We start from the raw sequence: 19533 nt of genomic DNA, 5'->3' as shown, positions 1-19533 counted from the left end.
GAACGATCAGGTAGATAATGTGTGTTTTATTGGCAGAACACTTAGCAGATGCAACAGGTCTACTAAAAGACACAACCTACACTACATTTGTCAGTCCTCCACTATAGTACTGCCGTGCAGTATGGGATCCTTATCAGACCAGATTGACAAGGGACACTGAAAAAGTTCAAAGTAGGGCAACTCTTTTTTGTATTACCACAGAATGGAGGGGGGGTCACAAATATGATATGAGAGTTAGGGCGGCAATCACTAAAACATAAGGCATTTTTCATTGCGGAGGGATCTTTCCATGAAATTTAATTCAGTCACAACTCAAATGCTACCAGCACTCTGTTGCATTAAAAAAAACTGCATGCACACAATTACAGTTTAACTCCATGGTCGACAGGAGTTCAATGAATCCTTTCTTACTACAGTGTTGCTCCTTCCTCCTTCCACAATTTATACACTCCTGGAAATTGAAATAAGAACACCGTGAATTCATTGTCCCAGGAAGGGGAAACTTTATTGACACATTCCTGGGGTCAGATACATCACATGATCACACTGACAGAACCACAGGCACGTAGACACAGGCAACAGAGCATGCACAATGTCGGCACTAGTACAGTGTATATCCACCTTTCGCAGCAATGCAGGCTGCTATTCTCCCATGGAGACGATCGTAGAGATGCTGGATGTAGTCCTGTGGAACAGCTTGCCATGCCATTTCCACCTGGCGCCTCAGTTGGACCAGCGTTCGTGCTGGACGTGCAGACCGCGTGAGACGACGTTTCATCCAGTCCCAAACATGCTCAATGGGGGACAGATCCGGAGATCTTGCTGGCCAGGGTAGTTGACTTACACCTTCTAGAGCACGTTGGGTGGCACGGGATACATGCGGACGTGCATTGTCCTGTTGGAACAGCAAGTTCCCTTGCCGGTCTAGGAATGGTAGAATGATGGGTTCGATGACGGTTTGGATGTACCGTGCACCGTGCACAGTGTCCCCTCGACGATCACCAGTGGTGTACGGCCAGTGTAGGAGATCGCTCCCCACACCATGATGCCGGGTGTTGGCCCTGTGTGCCTTGGTCGTATGCAGTCCTGATTGTGGCGCTCACCTGCACGGCGCCAAACACGCATACGACCATCATTGGCACCAAGGCAGAAGCGACTCTCATCGCTGAAGACGACACGTCTCCATTCGTCCCTCCATTCACGCCTGTCGCGACACCACTGGAGGCGGGCTGCACGATGTTGGGGCGTGAGCGGAAGACGGCCTAACGGTGTGCGGGACCGTAGCCCAGCTTCATGGAGACGGTTGCGAATGGTTCTCGCCGATACCCCAGGAGCAACAGCGTCCCTACTTTGCTGGGAAGTGGCGGTGCGGTCCCCTACGGCACTGCGTAGGATCCTACGGTCTTGGCGTGCATCCGTGCGTCGCTGCGGTCCGGTCCCAGGTCGACGGGCACGTGCACCTTCCGCCGACCACTGGCGACAACATCGATGTACTGTGGAGACCTCCCGCCCCACGTGTTGAGCAATTCGGCGGTACGTCCACCCGGCCTCCCGCATGCCCACTATACGCTCTCGCTCAAAGTCCGTCAACTGCACATACGGTTCACGTCCACGCTGTCGCGGCATGCTGCCAGTGTTAAAGACTGCGATGGAGCTCCGTGTGCCACGGCAAACTGGCTGACACTGACGGCGGCGGTGCACAAATGCTGCGCAGCTAGCGCCATTCGACGGCCAACACCGCGGTTCCTGGTGTGTCCGCTGTGCCGTGCGTGTGATCATTGCTTGTACAGCCCTCTCGCAGTGTCCGGAGCAAGTATGGTGGGTCTGACACACCGGTGTCAATGTGTTCTTTTTTCCATTTCCAGGAGTGTAACAGTAATACATTGTTAAGACTTGCAACATCAGTGTGATAGTAAGTGCACCAAAGCAACTGCTGCAAACAACTACTGGTTTAAGTCCTAAAGCTTGTCTTCCCTTTGTTCACTACAAACAGACTGATATTAAATGCAAATAATACTAATTATATGGAGTGACAAAGCCACAGAGTGAAATCAACAATGTTGCGGGATTCATGTCAATGAAAACTTAAAATTTAATGACTATGTAATAAAACATGCATGGAAACTCAATTCAGTTGGTTTTGCTCTTAGAATTCGTGTAAACATTTGTACCTTGGAGAGTGCCAGCAGAGCATATTTCGGCTATTTTCAGTCTCTTGCAACATATGGAGTACTACTTTGCGGTTCCACCACTTGTTGCCCGATATTTTTTATTTTTTTTCCCTCAAGAAGGCTAGCTGAATAATACTATGCTGTCATTCACAGACCCACTGCAAACACTTATTCAAAAAGCTTAAGATTCTAACAGTACCATCATCATATTTATACAAACGTGTTTCATGTTAGGGTCCACTTAGGGAGTTTTCAGACAAACTTCCACAGCTACAATACCCAAAATAATAGAGCACACCAAACTCAATGAACAAAAAGAAGAACACACAAATGCATGTGAGCCATTTTGGTACTAAACTTAACAGCAGAAAACTAGAACACAAAAACAAATTCAAAGCAGAATTTAAAAAAAAAATTCTGTTCTAACAATGTTTTCAGTTGGTTATTGACTATGTACGTCAATAAACATTTTTTGATAATGTTTATATTAAGGCAAAACTGAAAATACTGTCTTATGTCCCTAAACTTTTTATTATGTTTGCATACCTAACTGACAGCTGTTGCATGATGTAAAATTTTCACTGATTTATTGCAGTGTATATAAGGATTTGCTGTTTATGGATGACAAAAGTGAAACCCTACAGAAAACAAACTATGCATTTATAATACTGTAAACATATTTGTAGATATAAGCTGCGTTATTAAGAGTTCTACGACCTTGTATTATTTTGTTTCTACTTTTATGCACATATTTGTATGTCCCATATCCGTGAAATGGTTTCCCATAAAGTTATACATACATCTGAACAACATCCATACATTAGTCCATGGATGGATACATAAATAAAATTGGTTGTAGGTGTACTATCTTTCTTCGATGTGGTACGGTAGAGCAGAAACTAATCACTGTTAAAACTTTTTGAATGACACTCACATTCCCAGTCAGATGATCAGTTCTGCTTAATCACATTCAAGTTTAGGGCATTTTTCAATTTAAAATAAAATAAAAAAAATAGATATGTTAAACTGTAAATTGTTTGGAGAGTTGCCTTGCTACTCTGACCAAAAGAGTAAACAATATCTTGCACAAAACCCACATGTTAATGACAAAATGAGCCCAAATAACCATACGTACTTACCAACAATACTATCTTCATCTGTTTCATTTTCTATTTTTGCAATGTTGTAACGCTTCTCAACAGTCAGCCTGTAAGAGAGAAGTTGGATATTAAATGCTATTTATACTATCATGAAGTATGTAAAAATTTATAATTTTTTTTTTTTTCTGCATCTACTATACCCACTCAGTTGGGGCTCTGATATTTCTAAATGATTATACGATATGAAATTTTGGTGCCCACACAAATACTTCAGACAAATTTGGTTATGTACACCAGAAAATATGTGACAGTTCATAAAAAAAAAGAATTGTTTGCTTATTCTTGTAGTCTAGTAAATTTATGATTCGACTTTGTTAAAATTGCTTCACAAGTGGCTGAAATGGTATTCAACTCAATAAATATTACTTTTTAACATACCCAAAATCAGTCAAAACTGGACCATAGAAAAACACCTAAAAATGAAATTCAAAATGATGGTCATTTTTCAAAATTATTTTATTGGTTAGTATAAAATTAACAATGTAAGGAAATATAGATTGCTACTCACTGTAAAGATGACAAGTTGACTTGCAGACAACCACAACGAAAAGACACACATTAGCTTTCAGCCAAAGCCTTTGTGAAAAAAACATGTAGGTTCATTCACACCTCACACACACGTGACCTCCATCTCTGGAAGCTTGGACCATAATGCAACTGCCATGTTGAACAGAAGCAGCAATCTGGAGGGGGTGGAAAACGTTGGTTGGTTGGTAGGTCTGAGTTAAAGGGACCAAACTGCGAAGTCTTCATCCTACATGTATCAAACTAGGAATTAGCCTAAGACGTAGAATACAAAAAGCAAATCCTGGGAAGCCTAATTGTAAACAAGGCACAGTAAGACAGAGATAAAAACAAGGAGCAGTAGGAGAGGAGTGAAGAGGGAGTGAGGTGAGTGAGCTGCTCTGCTCAGAATGCAGTTTGACATCCTAGAGGCACAGTATGTTATAGGAGATGTACTATCTGCATCCGACCAGCACTACCTTGCCCTTCATTCCACCAATAAAATGAGCAGCCCAGATAAGGTGATACAATTTATGGAAAGACAAAACATCGAAAATGGAAAATATAAAAAGATAAGGAGAATAAAAGGTTGGGAAGGGTAGAAACCACGCCAGACTGCTGAGCAAGGGATGTTATGGGTTCCCCTGGGCCAGAGCAAGTGATGGGTGCCCCTCCAATGCTTGAGGTAGTTAATGAGGCCAAATGTCCCCCACCTCACAGAGACAAGTAGAAACCACCTTTGAGAGTAAATCGTAAAACTACGTCAATTGCTTTGGCGTCGTCTGCTACCACCAGACGTAGTGTGTCAGAAAGTTTTAAGATATCGCTGAAGAGAAGCCAAACTTGAACAGTCTAGTAGGATGTGGGCCACCGTCAGGCAGGCACCACAATGGCAGTAAGGTGGGTCCTCATGCCAGAGAGAGAGCGGCCATGGGTCAGCAACTGTGGCTAAAGCATAGCTGACAAAGAAGAGTGGATTCCCTGCATGAAGTGCAAAGGCAAGACTGCACACAGTAAGGGTCTCCTTTATTGCCCTCAGCTTGTTTGTGAAGTCCAGGATGGGCCACTCGGAGTTCCAAGCCTCCAACAATTGATGGCGTAGAGTCTACCAAAGGTCCAGTTCTGGGATCCCCCATTCCCAACACTGGCATCCTGGTACATCTACATGGATACTCTGCAAATCACATTTAAGTGCCTGGCAGAGGGTTCATCGAACCACCTTCACAATTCTCTATTATCCCAATCTTGTACAGCGTGCAGAAAGAACGAACACCAATATACTTCCGTACAAGCTCTGATTTCCCTTATTTTATTGTGGTGATCGTTTCTCCCTATGTAGGTCAGTGTAAACAAAATCTTTTCACATTTGGAGGAGAAAGTTGGTAATCGGAATTTTGTTAGAAGATTTCGTCACAACGAAAAATGCCTTTCATTAATGATGTGCAGCCCAAATCCTGGATCATTTCAGTGACACTTTCTTCCATGTTTCATGACAGCACAAAACGTGCTGCCCTCCTTTGAACTTTTTTGATGTACTCCGTCAATCCTATCTGGTAAGGATCCCACACCACGCAGCAGTATTCTAAAAGAGGACGGACATGTGTAGTGTAGGCAGTCTCCTTAGTAGATCTGTTACATTTTCTAAGTGTCCCGCCAATAAAACACAGTCTTTGGTTAGCCTTCCCAACAACATTTTTTTTTTTGCTTCCAATTTAAGTTGTTCGTAAATGTAATTCCTAGTTATTTAGTTGAATTTATGGCCAACTTTGCTCCAAGTGGTCAGCATGTTCATTCCCTGTGATACCAACATATCCACAGATCCAAACAAATACAACTGGCCATCCAGCTTGATGGAGGTCAGAAAGAAGGTCCCAGATAGTTGTGAAACTAATGGGTGATGAGGGTAGGACTGATCTATAGCCTGAAGACTGCTCAGGAAGTCGCTGCAGGTTAAAAGCAACTTGCCAGTGCAAGACTGAGCATGGCTAAGGTTTTGTCCGATGGCCACCAATTCAGCAGTGAAGACACTGCATCCATTCAGCAGGGAGTGCAGTTCACTGCACCTTGCATGTGTGTATGCAAAACTTGATTGTCTATCAACCATTGAGCTACCAACCATTGAGTCCTCAGTACACACCACTTCTGAACACAGAAAAGCATCGAGGAAAGCCAGGAACAGGTAGGAAAAAACCGTGGGATCAACTGATTCTTTCAATCTAAAGGATAAATCGAGACTGATCCAAGGTCAGGATACTCGCCATGGGGATGCACACGATTGGTCCCTGACAAGGGGCAACAGTGGCGGAAGTTGGAGTTCGGAGCAGACACTGTAGCCAGGCTCAAATTGTGACCTAAATTCTGCGTCTCTGTTGTGGAAGGTAGATCTCCCTACCAGAAAAAAGTACATGGTGGTTCAGATGCTAAGGGGAGCTGCGAATGTGTACAGCATAACTGAGTTGCTGTTGGCTCAGCGAATAGTATGTTCACAGGGCTAGTTCGATGATGTATCAGGTCCAGTACCTGCAATGCTGGGGAAAACGATAAACTATATTCCAGACTCCCGTAATCAAGGTGGGACAGGATCAGGGCTTTGTAAAGTTGCAGAAGGGTAGTGTAGTCTGCACCCCAGCTGCTGTTACTGAGACAGCAAAGTGCATTAAGGTGTAGTCAGCACCTTTCCTTACAATGGCGAAGATGGGGAAGCCAAATTAGCCAGACATCAAAGACCGGAACCCATAAGCGATAAGTCTCCATCACATTGAGTAAGTGGTTGTAGAGATAAAGTACTGGTTGTGGATGAGCAGTACAATGCCAACAGAAGTGCATGACACGAGTCTTGGTGGCTGAAAACTTACAGCTGTGGGTAACAGCCACAATCATGCCCTTTGAATGGTGCCCTGCAGTTGGCGTTCAGCAACAGCCACACTAGAAGAGCAATAGTAAAAGCAAAAATTTTCAGCATACAAGGAAGATGGGAGCCCATTCTCTTCGATAAGGGGGTACTGTGGAAAGCACCAACTTGAACCCAGAATGTACGGTGCGATAAGTAGTTTTGGACAAAAATTGGGCGTGGGCTCCAGAGACCCCATTCATGTAAGGCAGTGAGGATGTGGTGTCACCATGTGATTTCATAATCCTTTTGTAGGACAAAGAAGACAACAATAAGGTGTTCATGTTTGTCAAAAGCTGTCATGATGACAGACTCCAGGCAAACCAAATTTCCAGGAGAGGAACAGCCATGGTAAAAACCACCCAGGGATGGGGTCAGATGGCCCCAAGACTCAAGGAGCCAACACAGCTGAAGGCTCACCATGTGTTCAAGTAACTTACAGGGAACACTGGTGAGGCTGATTTGGCAATAGCTGTTTACCTCTAGGGGATACTTAACCAGTTTCAGTACCTGCACGATGATGCTTTCTCGACACTGAGATGGGAACTCATCCTTGCTCCAGATACAGTTGAAGATGGTAAGCAGTTGATACTGACAGTCCACTAATGGTGTTTGAACAATTGGTTGTGAACATGGTCTGGTTCTGTGGCTGTATCAGAGCAAAGGGCCATGGCACTGAGATATTGTCACTCACTGAATGAAGCATTACAGGGCTCTAGGTGAAAGGTATGTGCAATCATTACACCCGCTGTTTAAGGACATGAAAGGCATGTTGATAGTTCTCAGATGCAGAGACTCGAGCATGATGAAGAGCAAAATGTTTGACAACAGTGACAAAACCACCATTCAAGGAAATAAAAGGTGACCTGCAGAGGACTGGCATCTGTAGAAGCATCTGATCTTTTCCCAAACCTGTGTAGGAGGTGTACATGGTCCAATGGTTGAAATATACCGTACCCAGCATTCTTCTTCCATCGTTTTATTAAGTGGGAAGTAGGCACAGAGCCATTTAAGGGCAATGAGGTGCCCCATCAAAGGATGCTGCTTATCGTGTTTGAGAGGCCGCCTGCAATCCCTATTGGCCTCAGCGATTTGTGAGGTCCACCAATATACTATCTTCCAACGAAGAACGATGGATTGTGAAATCAGCTGGCAATAGAATCGCTGCTGTTGCACTCTGGACAGCCATGTGAATGCCTCCATGTAGCACGGAGCTAAGAACAACAGTGGAGGCGAAAGCATTCTAGTCAGCACTGTGGAGAGCCTATCTGTGTGGACACCCAGCAGGGGTGACAGAGAGGGAGGGACAGGAAGTTCAAGAAGTGGTCACTAACACACAGGTCATCATAGACCCTTAAGTGGAAAGATGGAAGAAGAGTAGGGCTGCAAATAGACAGATCAATGGCTGAGTAAGTTCTATGTGCCACACTGGAAGTGTGTGGGGGCACCAGTATTAAAAAGCCAGAGGTCAAGATCTGCAGTAAGTTTTTGATGTTTTTACCGTGGCCAGTGATCATAGTTCAGGCACTGAAGTCACCCACGATTAGGAAAGGTGGGGGAGCTGAGAAACAAATGCAGAAATGAGGCATTCCATCATCAGGAAGGAGATAAACATTAGAGATGGTAAAATGCTGAAATGCCCTTATCAGTCAATCCATATGAAGTGGTCCAGTGATGGTTGCTTGACCATTTTTAAATATTTTAATTTTTTTATACGTGATTGCCCTGTATTTGAGAAATTCAAAACAGTTTTTTTTTACAACAATCTATCTTGCACCTTTACTGGATGGCAGCCATTTTTACACGCGACAATTTTTCAGTCAGTAGACATTAGTGAAAATTTGAATATCTCTGCACTGGGTTAAGTTACAACATTGCAATTGACATGATTGTTTTTGGTATCCAAATTTTCAAAAATCCACTTTTTTAGGCCCAAAAATAACAAACAAGGAGTGATTTATGAGAGTCTATTTTTTTCCTATAGTTAGATATCATACACTACTAGCCTCATATAGAGCAAGAACACTTACAAATGTTTCCTTAATTTTTTTATGAATTTTTGAAATTTGAAAGTTTCCATTTTTTGTAAAGTTTTGGGTTAGTTATCTTAGGTGCGACCACGAATAAAAATATGATTTTTGCACAGTTTGTACATCTATATGATAGCGACGTGCTGTAAAAACTTCAACACTGATATCTGACTGTGAACAAAGATATGAATTTTTGAAAATGATCTTATGGCTGTTGCCTGTTTAAATTGTTTATTGTTTCTTTGTAATAAAATTTAATTGTGACATATTTAGTTAATTCATTCGGTTTATTTATTTTTAATGATGCAATACTAAACAACAGGAGCTTTCGCTTTTGTTCTATGGTAATAAAAATGCCCATTTATATTTAGGTTTATTGTCAATAAAGAAGTAAATTATTGCTGGGTGTGGCATTGCTGTAGCCAGTCTGTTCTGAAACCTATGTTAGAGTGGATGTAAATACTTCATTGAGAGTGTAGAATGTGTTATGTGCTTTGTTCTGTGTGTAATTTGTAATTAATTTTGTGAGATTAACTGGAATGCAATAACATGGATGAACAGCGCTCTGTTGGACAGATAGCAAGTGAAGTGTGCCACAAAACAGTTTATCGTTCAGTTACAAAAAACTTGAAAAATGTCAATTACTTTGATGAAGTTAGACAAACTTTGTTTAAATTTTGAGTAAGTTCTTCTGTACCATCAGCGTGTGAGTATCATGAGAAGAAATATATTCCGAAGTACAACCACAATTTTGGAAGAAAGTGGTGTGTTGGGAAAGAACCAGAGCTCCAAGCCCTAATAGAAAGTACTGAAGCTCAAATAATTGTAGGCACAGAGAGCTGGCTAAAGCCGGAAATAAGTTCAGCCGAAATTTTTTTGAACGATCTAATAGTGCTCAGAAAGGATAGATTAAATACAGTTGGTAGTGGAGTATTTATTGCTGTCAGGGGTAGTTTGCCTTGTAGCAAAATTGAAGTAGAGGGTTCATGTGAAATAGTATGGGTAGAGGTTATACCTGACAATTGGACTAAACTATTAATTGGATCGTTTTACCAACCCCCGACTCAGAAGACATAGTTGTTGAACAGTTCAAAGAAAATTTGAGTCTCATTTCAAATAAGTACCCCGCTCATACAATTACGTTCAGTGGTGACATCAATCTACCCTCGATATGCTGGAAAAATTATACGTTTAAAGCCGGCGGCAGGAATAAAACATCATCCGAAATTGTACCGAATGCTTCCCAGAAAATTATTTTGAACAATTAGTTCATGAGCCCACTCGAAGCGTAAATGGTTGCGAAAGCATACTTGACCTTTTAGCAACAAATAATCCTGGACAAATAGTGAGTCTTGTGACGAATACAGGGATTAGCAACCACAAGGCAGTTGCTGTTAGGCTGAATGCCTTAACACCTACAACCATCAAAAAGAAATGCAAAGTATATCTATTTAAAAAAAGCTGATAAAAATGCTCTTAACGCCTTTTTAAGAGACAGTCTTCACTCCTTCCGATTTGATCATGTAAGCGTAGAAAAGTTGTGGAATGTTTTCAGAGAGATAGTATCAACAGCAATTGAGAGGTATAGACCACATAAATTAGTAAGTGATTTTACTGATCCCTCAGGTACACAAAACGGGTCAGATCGTTGTTGCAGAAGCAACGAAAAAAGCATACCAAATTTAAAAGAACGCAAAATCCCCAAGATTGTCAAAGTTTTACTTCAATGCAAGATGCTTTTAATAATTTACACAATGAAATTCTGTCTGGAAATCTGGCAGAAAACCCAAACAGATTCTGGTCATACATAAAGCACACCAGTGGCAAGACACAATCAATACCTTCACTGCACGATAACAACGGTGAAGTCACTGATTACAGTGCCACTAAAGCAGAGTTATTAAACACAGTTTTCCGAAACTCCACCAAAGAAGACGAAGTACATATTCCTGAATTCCAATCATGAACAACTGCCAAGATAAGAAACATAGAAGTAGATATCCTTGGTGTAACAAAGCGGCTTAAATCACTTAATAAAGGCAAGGCCTCCGGTCCAGATTGTATACCAGTCAGGTTCCTCTCAGAGTATGCTGATAAAATAGCTCCATATTTAGCAATTATATACAACCACTCGCTCACAGAAAGATACGTACCTAAAGACTGGAAAATGACTCAAGTCACACCAATACCCAAAAAAGGGAAGTAGGAGTAATCCGCTTAATTACAGGCCTATATCACTAACGTCGATTTGCAGTAGGGTTTTAGAACATATACTGTATTCGAACATTACGAAGTACCGTGAAGAAAACGATTTATTAACATATAGTCAGCACAGATTCAGAAAATATCATTCCTGTGAAACACACCAGCTCTTTATACTCATGAAGTAATAAGTGCTATCGACAGGTGATGTCAAATTGATTCCATATTTTTAGATTTCCGGAAGGCTTTCGACACCGTTCCTCACAAGCATCTTCTAATCAAACTGCGTGCCTACGGAGTATCCCCTCAGTTGTACGACTGGATTCGTGATTTCCTGTCAGAAAGGTCCAAGTTCGTAGTAATAGACGGAAAGTCATTGAGTAAAACAGAAGTCATATCCGGCGTTCCCCAAGGAAGTGTTATAGGCCTTCTATTGTTCCTGATCCATATTAATGACATAGGAGACAATCTGAGTAGCCGCCTTAGGTTGTTTGCAGATGATGCTGTCATTTACCTTCTTGTAAAGTCATCAGATGATCAAAACGACTTGCAAAATGCCAAGATACCAGTATGGTGCGAAAAGTAGCACTTGACCCCGAATAAAGAAAAGTACGAAGTTATTCACATGAGTACTAAAAGAAATCAGCTAAATTTCGATTACATGATAAGTCACACAAATCTGAGGGCTGTAAATTCAACTAAATACTTAAGGATTGCAATTACAAATAACCTAAATTGGAATGATCACATAGATAATATTGTGGGTAGAGCAAACCAAAGACTACGATTCACTGGCAGAAGACTTAGAAGGTGCAACAGGTCTACTAAAGAGACAGCTTACACTACGCTTGTCCGCCCTATTCTGGAGTACCGCTGTGTGGTGTGGGATTCGTATCAGGTGGGACTGACGGATGACATCAAAAAAGTACAAAGAAGGGCAGCTCATTTAGTATTATCATGAAATAGGGGAGATAGTGTCACAGATATGATACGTGAACTGGAGTGGTACTCATTAAAACAAAGGCATTTTTCATTGCGACGGGATCTTCTCATGAAATTTCAATCATCAGTATTCTCCTCCGATTGCGGAAACATTCTGTTGGAACCCACCTACATAGGGGGAAATGATCATCACGATAAAATAAAAGAAATCAGGGCTCTCACGGAAAAATTTAAGTACTCGTTTTTCCCGCGTGCCGTTCAAGAGTGGAACAGTAGAGAGACAGCATGAAGGTGGTTCATTGAACCCTCTGCCAGGCACTTTATTGTGAATAGCAGAGTAATCACATAGATGAAAGTTCTTAAAAAGCCTATTACTAAAGGTTTGAGGGAAATAAAACTTTAATATCTGCCCTTGTTATGCGAGAGTAAGACAGCTTCCCAAGTGAAACGTAATGTGATTCCTGGAAATTCCCTGTGCCCAAATTGTTACTCAAAACAATTTTTTGTGAAACCAGAACCAGAATCATATAACCTCGTTAACCCTTTAACTGCACTGAACATGTTAACACGCGCACCTTTGTACCTGTCCCTGTGTGCTCTCAATGTGTCTACTTGTAGACACGTTCCGAGTACCAGGTAGAAGGACTGGTGGTGCGCATAAACACGTTCAGAGCACACAGGGACAGGTACAAAGGTGCGCGCATTAACAAGTCCAGAGCAGTTAAAGGGTTAATGACATTTATATTCCTAATGAGGAAGCTGCTAGCATATTGGATTTTGTTTGTACTAAGTTAGACGTATCTCCTGCTTAAAAAAATGTACCAGAAAAAGAAAAGCAGCTATGGAAAATAAGGTACAACAAATTTCAGACAAGTTTGAAAAGACTTGGAATCATGCTTTAATAATACAGATACCAACATTATTTCTAAAGAAAAAGAATACCTATACCAGCATCATCTGACGCTGAATATTTGAGCTTAATAGAGAAATTAAAAATTAAATGTTCAGTGACATCTAAAGAGGAAAACTTTATAATTTTAACTTCGCTCCCTGACTCACGGTCTAGAGAAAAAATAGTTCATGAAATCAACATTTCTCATAGTTTGGTTAAACTAACCCAAAACTTAGTGAAACAGCAAGGCATGCTTCCAGTTTTACGAAAGAAGAAAGGAGTAGGTATTAGTGAAGAAACAAAAAGATCCAGCAGTTTTTTGAAGATGATGAAAACAGTAGAATGTGTCCAGATTGCAAAGATAGCAAAAGAGTTGTTTTAAATGGAGTTAAAGTAACGAAGCAGAAATAACTGGTGCTGTCAAATTTAAATGAACTTTATGTAGCTTTCAAAAATTCCCATCCTGAATGCAAAATTGGAAGGTCAATATTTTGTGACCTCTGCCCTAAGTGGTGTATTTTGGCTGAATCCTCAGCGACAAACTCCGTATGTGTTTGTTTATATCATCAAAATGTCAAACTGATGACTGCAGGTGTAAAACTCTGTTATCATAACTACAAAGAGTTACAAGATTTAATGGTCTATGACATTAACAGTTGTGACTGCATGATGAGTTTGTGGAATAAATGCCCTGGTAAGGAAACCATTATTGAATTGTTTCACGAACATGATGAGGAAATGCCAGACAGTATTACTTTCAAACAGTGGGTCACAACTGATAGGGCAGAAATGATAACATTGGTTAAATCTCAGGAAGATTACTTGGAATCTTTAATTGATAACTTACAATAACTCACGAGTCACCACTATGATTCTAAAGTGATTTTGCAGAAAATTTTACATTTGTGATTCAGGATGCAATACAAGGGTACCACTGGGTCAATGACGAGGCAATAGTGCATCCATTCATTCTTTAAAGTAAAGATGAGAAAGATGAAGTTTGCCGTTCTTCAATTTGCATTCTAAGTGACTACTTGGAGCACAACACTTTGGCTGTACGTGGGTTTCAGAAGTATGTAATAAATTACATAACAGAAAATTTTCCCAAGATTGAGAAGCTGATATACTTTTCTGATAGAAGTGGTAGCCTAGTCAGTATATGAACAAAGAATTTTTCAAATCTGTGCAACCACAAAGTACACCAATGGGTTGGAGGCTGAATGGCACTCTTTTCGCATCTTGCCATGGTAAAAATGCATGTGATGGAGTAGGTGGTACAACAAAACTTGATTTAAGTAAAGACAGCCTACAAAGGCCAACCACAGACCAAATTCTCACAGTACAGAACATGTATATCTTTTGCAAGGATAATATTAAAGGCATTACCTATTTTCTGATCAAGAAAGAAGAACTGGCTCTGCATATGAAAACAACACTTCAAACTAGATTTGAAAACTGTATAGCAATAGAACGAACAAGGCATTTCCACAAATTCCTTGGCACTGCAGAAAACTTAGTTCGATGCTATGTAACATCAGAAACTGAAATTTATGAGGATCATTGTGTCAGTAAAATTACATCTCTGTCTTTAATGTTGAATGACATAGTGGCATGTGTGTATGATGGACAGTGGTGGCTTGCAGAGGTTGAACGAATAAGTTTGGAAAACAATGATGTTTTTGTGCATTTTTACCACCCTGCTGGCCCAAGAACATCATTCAAAAAATCTACTAGTGACAAAGTTTGGATACCAATGAAAAATGTTTTATGGAAACTTTTAGTGCTTAACTTACCACAGCAACTGGGAGGTCTTATTCTATATCACAGAAGCTGTCTGAAGGAATAGAACATTCACCAATAGGTTTAGGAACAGTCGCATCTCGAACGATGTTAATTGAAAATATTTATTTTAAGTATGTCAAAATAATATAAATGTTAATTTCAGTGATCTTGCTCTACATGTGGCTAGTAGTGTATGATATCTAACTATAGGAAAAAAATTGACACTCATAAATCACTCCTTGTTTGTTATTTTTGGGCCTAAACAGTGGATTTTTGAAAATTTGGATACCAAACTTTGGAGGTCATTTTGACTGGTTAGTTTTTAATTTAGGGTATTTTGTGTAATAGACAATGTTGTAGAGGACACTTTTCTGAAAACAATCACGTCAATTGCAATGATTTAACTTAACTCAGTGCAGAGATATTCATATTTTTGCTAAAGTCTCTAAACTGAAACACTGTCGCGTGCTTACAAACAAAAATGGCTGCCATTCAGTAAAAGTGAAAGGTAATTTTTTTTTAAAAACTGTTTTGAATTTCTGAATTATAGGGTAATCACATATAAAAAATTAAAATATTTAAAAATGGTCAAGCAACCAATTTTTATTGGACCACTTCATTTGGGTTGACCCTTATCCAAACAGCCACAGCCTCCAAAGTTGTATCAAGAGGCACAAGTTCGCTATTTACAGAGTCCAGAACACACGAAGCACTGGGGACCATGTAGCTCAGCCAGATGGTGGAAAAAACTACTACAATTTCACTGGAGAATCATGCTGTTGGTATACTTTGAGGGTGTGAAGGGACCATGGGGGCAGGTTATGTCCCAGGGTCACCTGCTGCCACCGGACGAGAGGGGATTGTATCAACACACACAGTTTCTGAGACAATTGTGTGGCATCATCTGGAGCCTAAGGGACCGCTGGGATCACCGCCTTGGCCACTGAAGCAGAACATGTGGGACCCAGTAGCATGGGGTCCATCTTGGAAGATTTCTTTTTGTCTTTGTTCTGCTTAGAGAATCTTTATGACTGGGAGGGCTTCCCATAATTAGTTTCAAGGACTGAGGATCACTCCTCCAACCACTGGTTGGTATCCGGTTGGAGACTGGCAGAAACCTACTAGGGGAGTGTTCTCAAGGGACTCGGCTGGGGTATGGGGATCAGCGTCTTCAGTGGGTGGCGAGCCATTGCTCCCAAAGTGGGTTTGAGGGAAGCAGCAGAAGGAGAGCCACCAACCATCAGGGGGCAGGCACATTTGAGCAGCCCTGAGGGCTCGCTGTAGGAGGCATAATGGATGACAGTACCATTAGCAGAGAGGGTGACATCATCATAGCTCTAGCATAAAACATTCTCATGCATTTAGGATGTAGACATTTATACTTTTTCTGGGCCTCTTGGAGTTAGTCCATCCAGAGGCTTATATTCCAGTATTTTTTTTTCTCTCTGCCAGACGGTGCAGTCTGGTGAGCAGGGTAAATGGTGCTTTCGACACAGACGGGGGCGGGGGGACAAGAGAGGGAGAAGGAATGTTCAATGTTCGTATGCAACAGTCATTTACAATCCCTACAGACTGTGCTGGCATCGCAATGTGAAGACACGCCTGAATTTCATACACACGAAACACTGCATAGAGGGGGTGGAGGGGCGGGGGAGGGGGTGACATATGGTTTCACGTCACATCGGTATACCATCACCTTGACCTTTTCAGGCATTGAATCACCCACAAAGGCGAAGATGAAGGCCCCAGTAGCAACCCTATTGTTCATTGGTCCCCTATGAACACGAGTGTACACTGCGTCACTCGAAGTTGGCATGTAGCTCATCGACAGAATGCAAGAAGAGGTCATTAGGGAAAATGATGCCTTGAACCATGTTTAGACTATTATGGGGAGTGACAGTAACTTGAATGTTACCCAATTTGTCACAAGGAAACAACGCCCCTGACTGGGCAGGGGATGCTGTTTTAATCAAAATTGACCCACTCTTCATTTTGGAGATGGCTATAACTTCCCCAAACTTGTTCTCTGTATTCTCTACAAAGAATGAAGGCTTTGTGTCCAAAAAAGAATTCCCATCTATCCTTGTACAAACCAGGTATTGAGGGGAGTATATCTGCTTTTCACTTATTCCTACTTTCCTCCTCAGACTGCTGGGGCTCCATGACCACAAGCAGCAGAGAGCTTCATATGCAGCTCATCCACCATGACTCCACTCGCTCCGAATGGCGCCTCTCCCCATGTGTGGCACTCAGCCTCAGTAATGGCTACCTGGCCAGTAATCCACTACTTGGAGTCCCCCTGCCCCAGTCACGACAGGCATATACTCATCGGCATAAATGAGGTGCTTCCAGCTCAGACACAAACAGTGTGATCCCTGTGTGGTCACGGGGCTACTACTGTGCTGGTACTTGACAATCCCTCCACAATAGGGGGTTGGGGGGTCATTCACAAAAGCAAGCACACTTGATGCACACCTGACTGCCATCTCCAGCAGCTTGGATCGAAATGCTACTGTCACGTAGACCAGAAGTAGCTATCTGGAGGAGGTGGGGAATGGATAGCAGGGTATGGATGGGGGAAAGAAGAGTGCTGTCTGGTAGCACATACAGGGATTAGGCTGCCAACAGGTGCAGCATTAAGAGGCTGTGGGGAAGGGAGGTGGGGATAGGGGAGGAAAACGGGGAGGGGAAAAATGAGGAGAGTTGGGAAGGGGAAAGACAGGCGGGTACTTTGGCAGAGGTTGGCACATAAAGAGGGTGGGAGAAGAGAATAGGGAGGAGGTGACAGGACAGAGGTGGGTGGAAACTCTCCAGTGGATGGTGTGGGGACAGTAGGTCACCATAGGTTGAGGGCAGGATGATTTCTGGAGCGGAGAATGTGTTGCAAGTGTAACTCCCATCTGCGCAGTCCAGAAAAGTGGCTGGTGGAGGGGAGGATCCAGATGTCTGAGGTAGTGAAACAGTCACTGAAATCAAGCAGGGTGATGTTCAGCTGCATGTTGTGCCACAGAGTGGCCTACTTTGCGTTTGGCCACGGTTTGATGGTGACTGTTCACTATTATGACCACCAACCAGGTGTCCACCAGGATCAACAGCCACTGCCAAACTGTGGCCAAGAGGAAAGTACACCAACCTGTGCCACACCAAGCAGCTGAATTTCACATGCTTGATTTCAATGGCTGCTTCATTTCATCTGGATCCTTCCCTCTATTACCAGCTTTTTTTAACTTTAGAACACATTCTCCACTCTCAGAATTATCCGGGCCTCAACTTATGGTAACCTACTATTCCCAAATCCTCCGCTCAACGGTTTCCAATTGCTTTGTCTTATCACCTCCTCCCTATTTTCGTCTCCCACCTTCTTTAGTGTGCTGCCCTCTGCCAATGTATCCACCTGTCTTTCACTTTCCCCGCCTCTCTCCTTTTTAACTATGTTATATGTGGGAGGTGTATTCTAACCCAATCTGCTGGAGATGACAGTTTACATGTGTGTGAGGTGTGCTTGCTCATATGAATGAATGGGCATGTGTGTCCTTTCCTGAAGAAGGCTTTGGCTGAAAGCTGATGTGCAAGTGTCTTTTTGTTGTGCCTATCTGCGACTTAACATGTCATCTTTATGGTGAGTAGCACCCTATCTTTTCCTCATATTGTTGATATTCCAACCTGGAGTTTCCATTATTTAGTGTAAGATCAAATGTTTTCTAATGCATTATTTTAATGTAAGTAATATTTTCTTGTTTCAGGTAAACTTCACTAAAAATGGTTGCTGCTGGACAATATAGTAGTATTTGTGGGATGTGGGGGAAGCATAAGTTTCGAAGATGGTCAAGATGCAGTCACTCTAATGCAGAAGTGTGCTGACAGCATAAATGCACCCAGTAAACTCAGCGGAAGTGAAGTCTTTGTAAGTGCTGGAAACAAAGTGCATGTGCATGCCAAAAAACTCACACCGATAAAAAAAGAATTGGCATACAGAATAAACAACAATCAACAAGTAATAAATGCAGTTGAAAGAAGTGTCCATTTAGCTGAAGCACTATTTTTCACCCCAAATGGCTGCTTGTCTTCTGGACCTATTGTGGATTTTTCTTCAAATTACAAATGAAAGCATATCAAGTTAAAGTACAAACATCTGTATTAGCTGAAAGCATAAGCAACTGTTGTGAGAAACACTGTGATGAATGGTCTACAACCGCACATGCACATATAAAACAGTTCTGAAAGAGGCAGAAACAAAGGTGAATCATCAATGAAGAACAAGAAGTAGTTGCCCTAAAGACATGTATTTACCTTCAATCTAATAGTAAGGAAAAATTACTAATTGTGGGTCTTACTTAAAAAATGGAAGAGTGTATGGAATAAGGAGACTGCAAAGCATATGATCGAAGACATATGAAAAGAAAGCTTGAAGAACATTATGGTACAAGCATTGTAATATCTGGCGAAAGTGGAAAGGCTGACATAGTAACATTAAGAGAAACTGCTGATCAAATTATCAGATCTTACCATGTAAATTCAAAAGATTGTAATCTTGAATTACAAAAGACATCCAGAATAGAGGCAGCCGTGAGACTACTCAAGAATGATGTGAAATGACAAAGAAAGTTACATATCCATCAACAGACGATCTCACTACACAAAAGACTACGGGTTACCTCCTTGGCAGCTTAATGTTGCTTTGTTCCTAAATGTTTGTGGGGTAAGATGTTTCAACTAAAATTGATGCATTTGGCCAAAGTACTATGGGGGCTATATGCCTATTAGCTTTAATATGTCAATTGCAGATACGTGTAGCTGTTCAAATACATTGCAACTTCAGTTCAAGTTATTATTATTGATGTTCCCCATCATCTGGGTTTTTGGTCTTCATGCACAGAATTTATGAAATTTGAAAAAGATTGTTGCAATAGCAAGAAGAAGTGTTTCAGAGGATGAGAGAGAATAATGCACTACTATTTGC

General features: G+C 41.6%; 1 protein-coding gene across 1 annotated transcript in view; it reads right to left on the bottom strand.

Annotated features, from left to right (window-relative positions):
- Positions 1–19533, bottom strand: part of LOC126248343 (F-box/LRR-repeat protein 5-like) — a 139276-nt gene that overhangs the window by 79314 nt on the left and 40429 nt on the right. The window contains exon 2 of the mRNA XM_049949252.1: positions 3311–3378. Within this exon, the coding sequence (XP_049805209.1) occupies positions 3311–3378 (68 nt within the window). The remainder of the gene's footprint in view (positions 1–3310; positions 3379–19533) is intronic.

The sequence above is a fragment of the Schistocerca nitens genome, chromosome 3 (genome assembly GCF_023898315.1).
Source record: "Schistocerca nitens isolate TAMUIC-IGC-003100 chromosome 3, iqSchNite1.1, whole genome shotgun sequence".
Lineage (NCBI taxonomy): Eukaryota > Metazoa > Arthropoda > Insecta > Orthoptera > Acrididae > Schistocerca > Schistocerca nitens.
The sequence above is the reverse complement of the archived record's forward strand: the minus strand, read 5'-3'. Positions and strand labels throughout refer to the sequence as shown.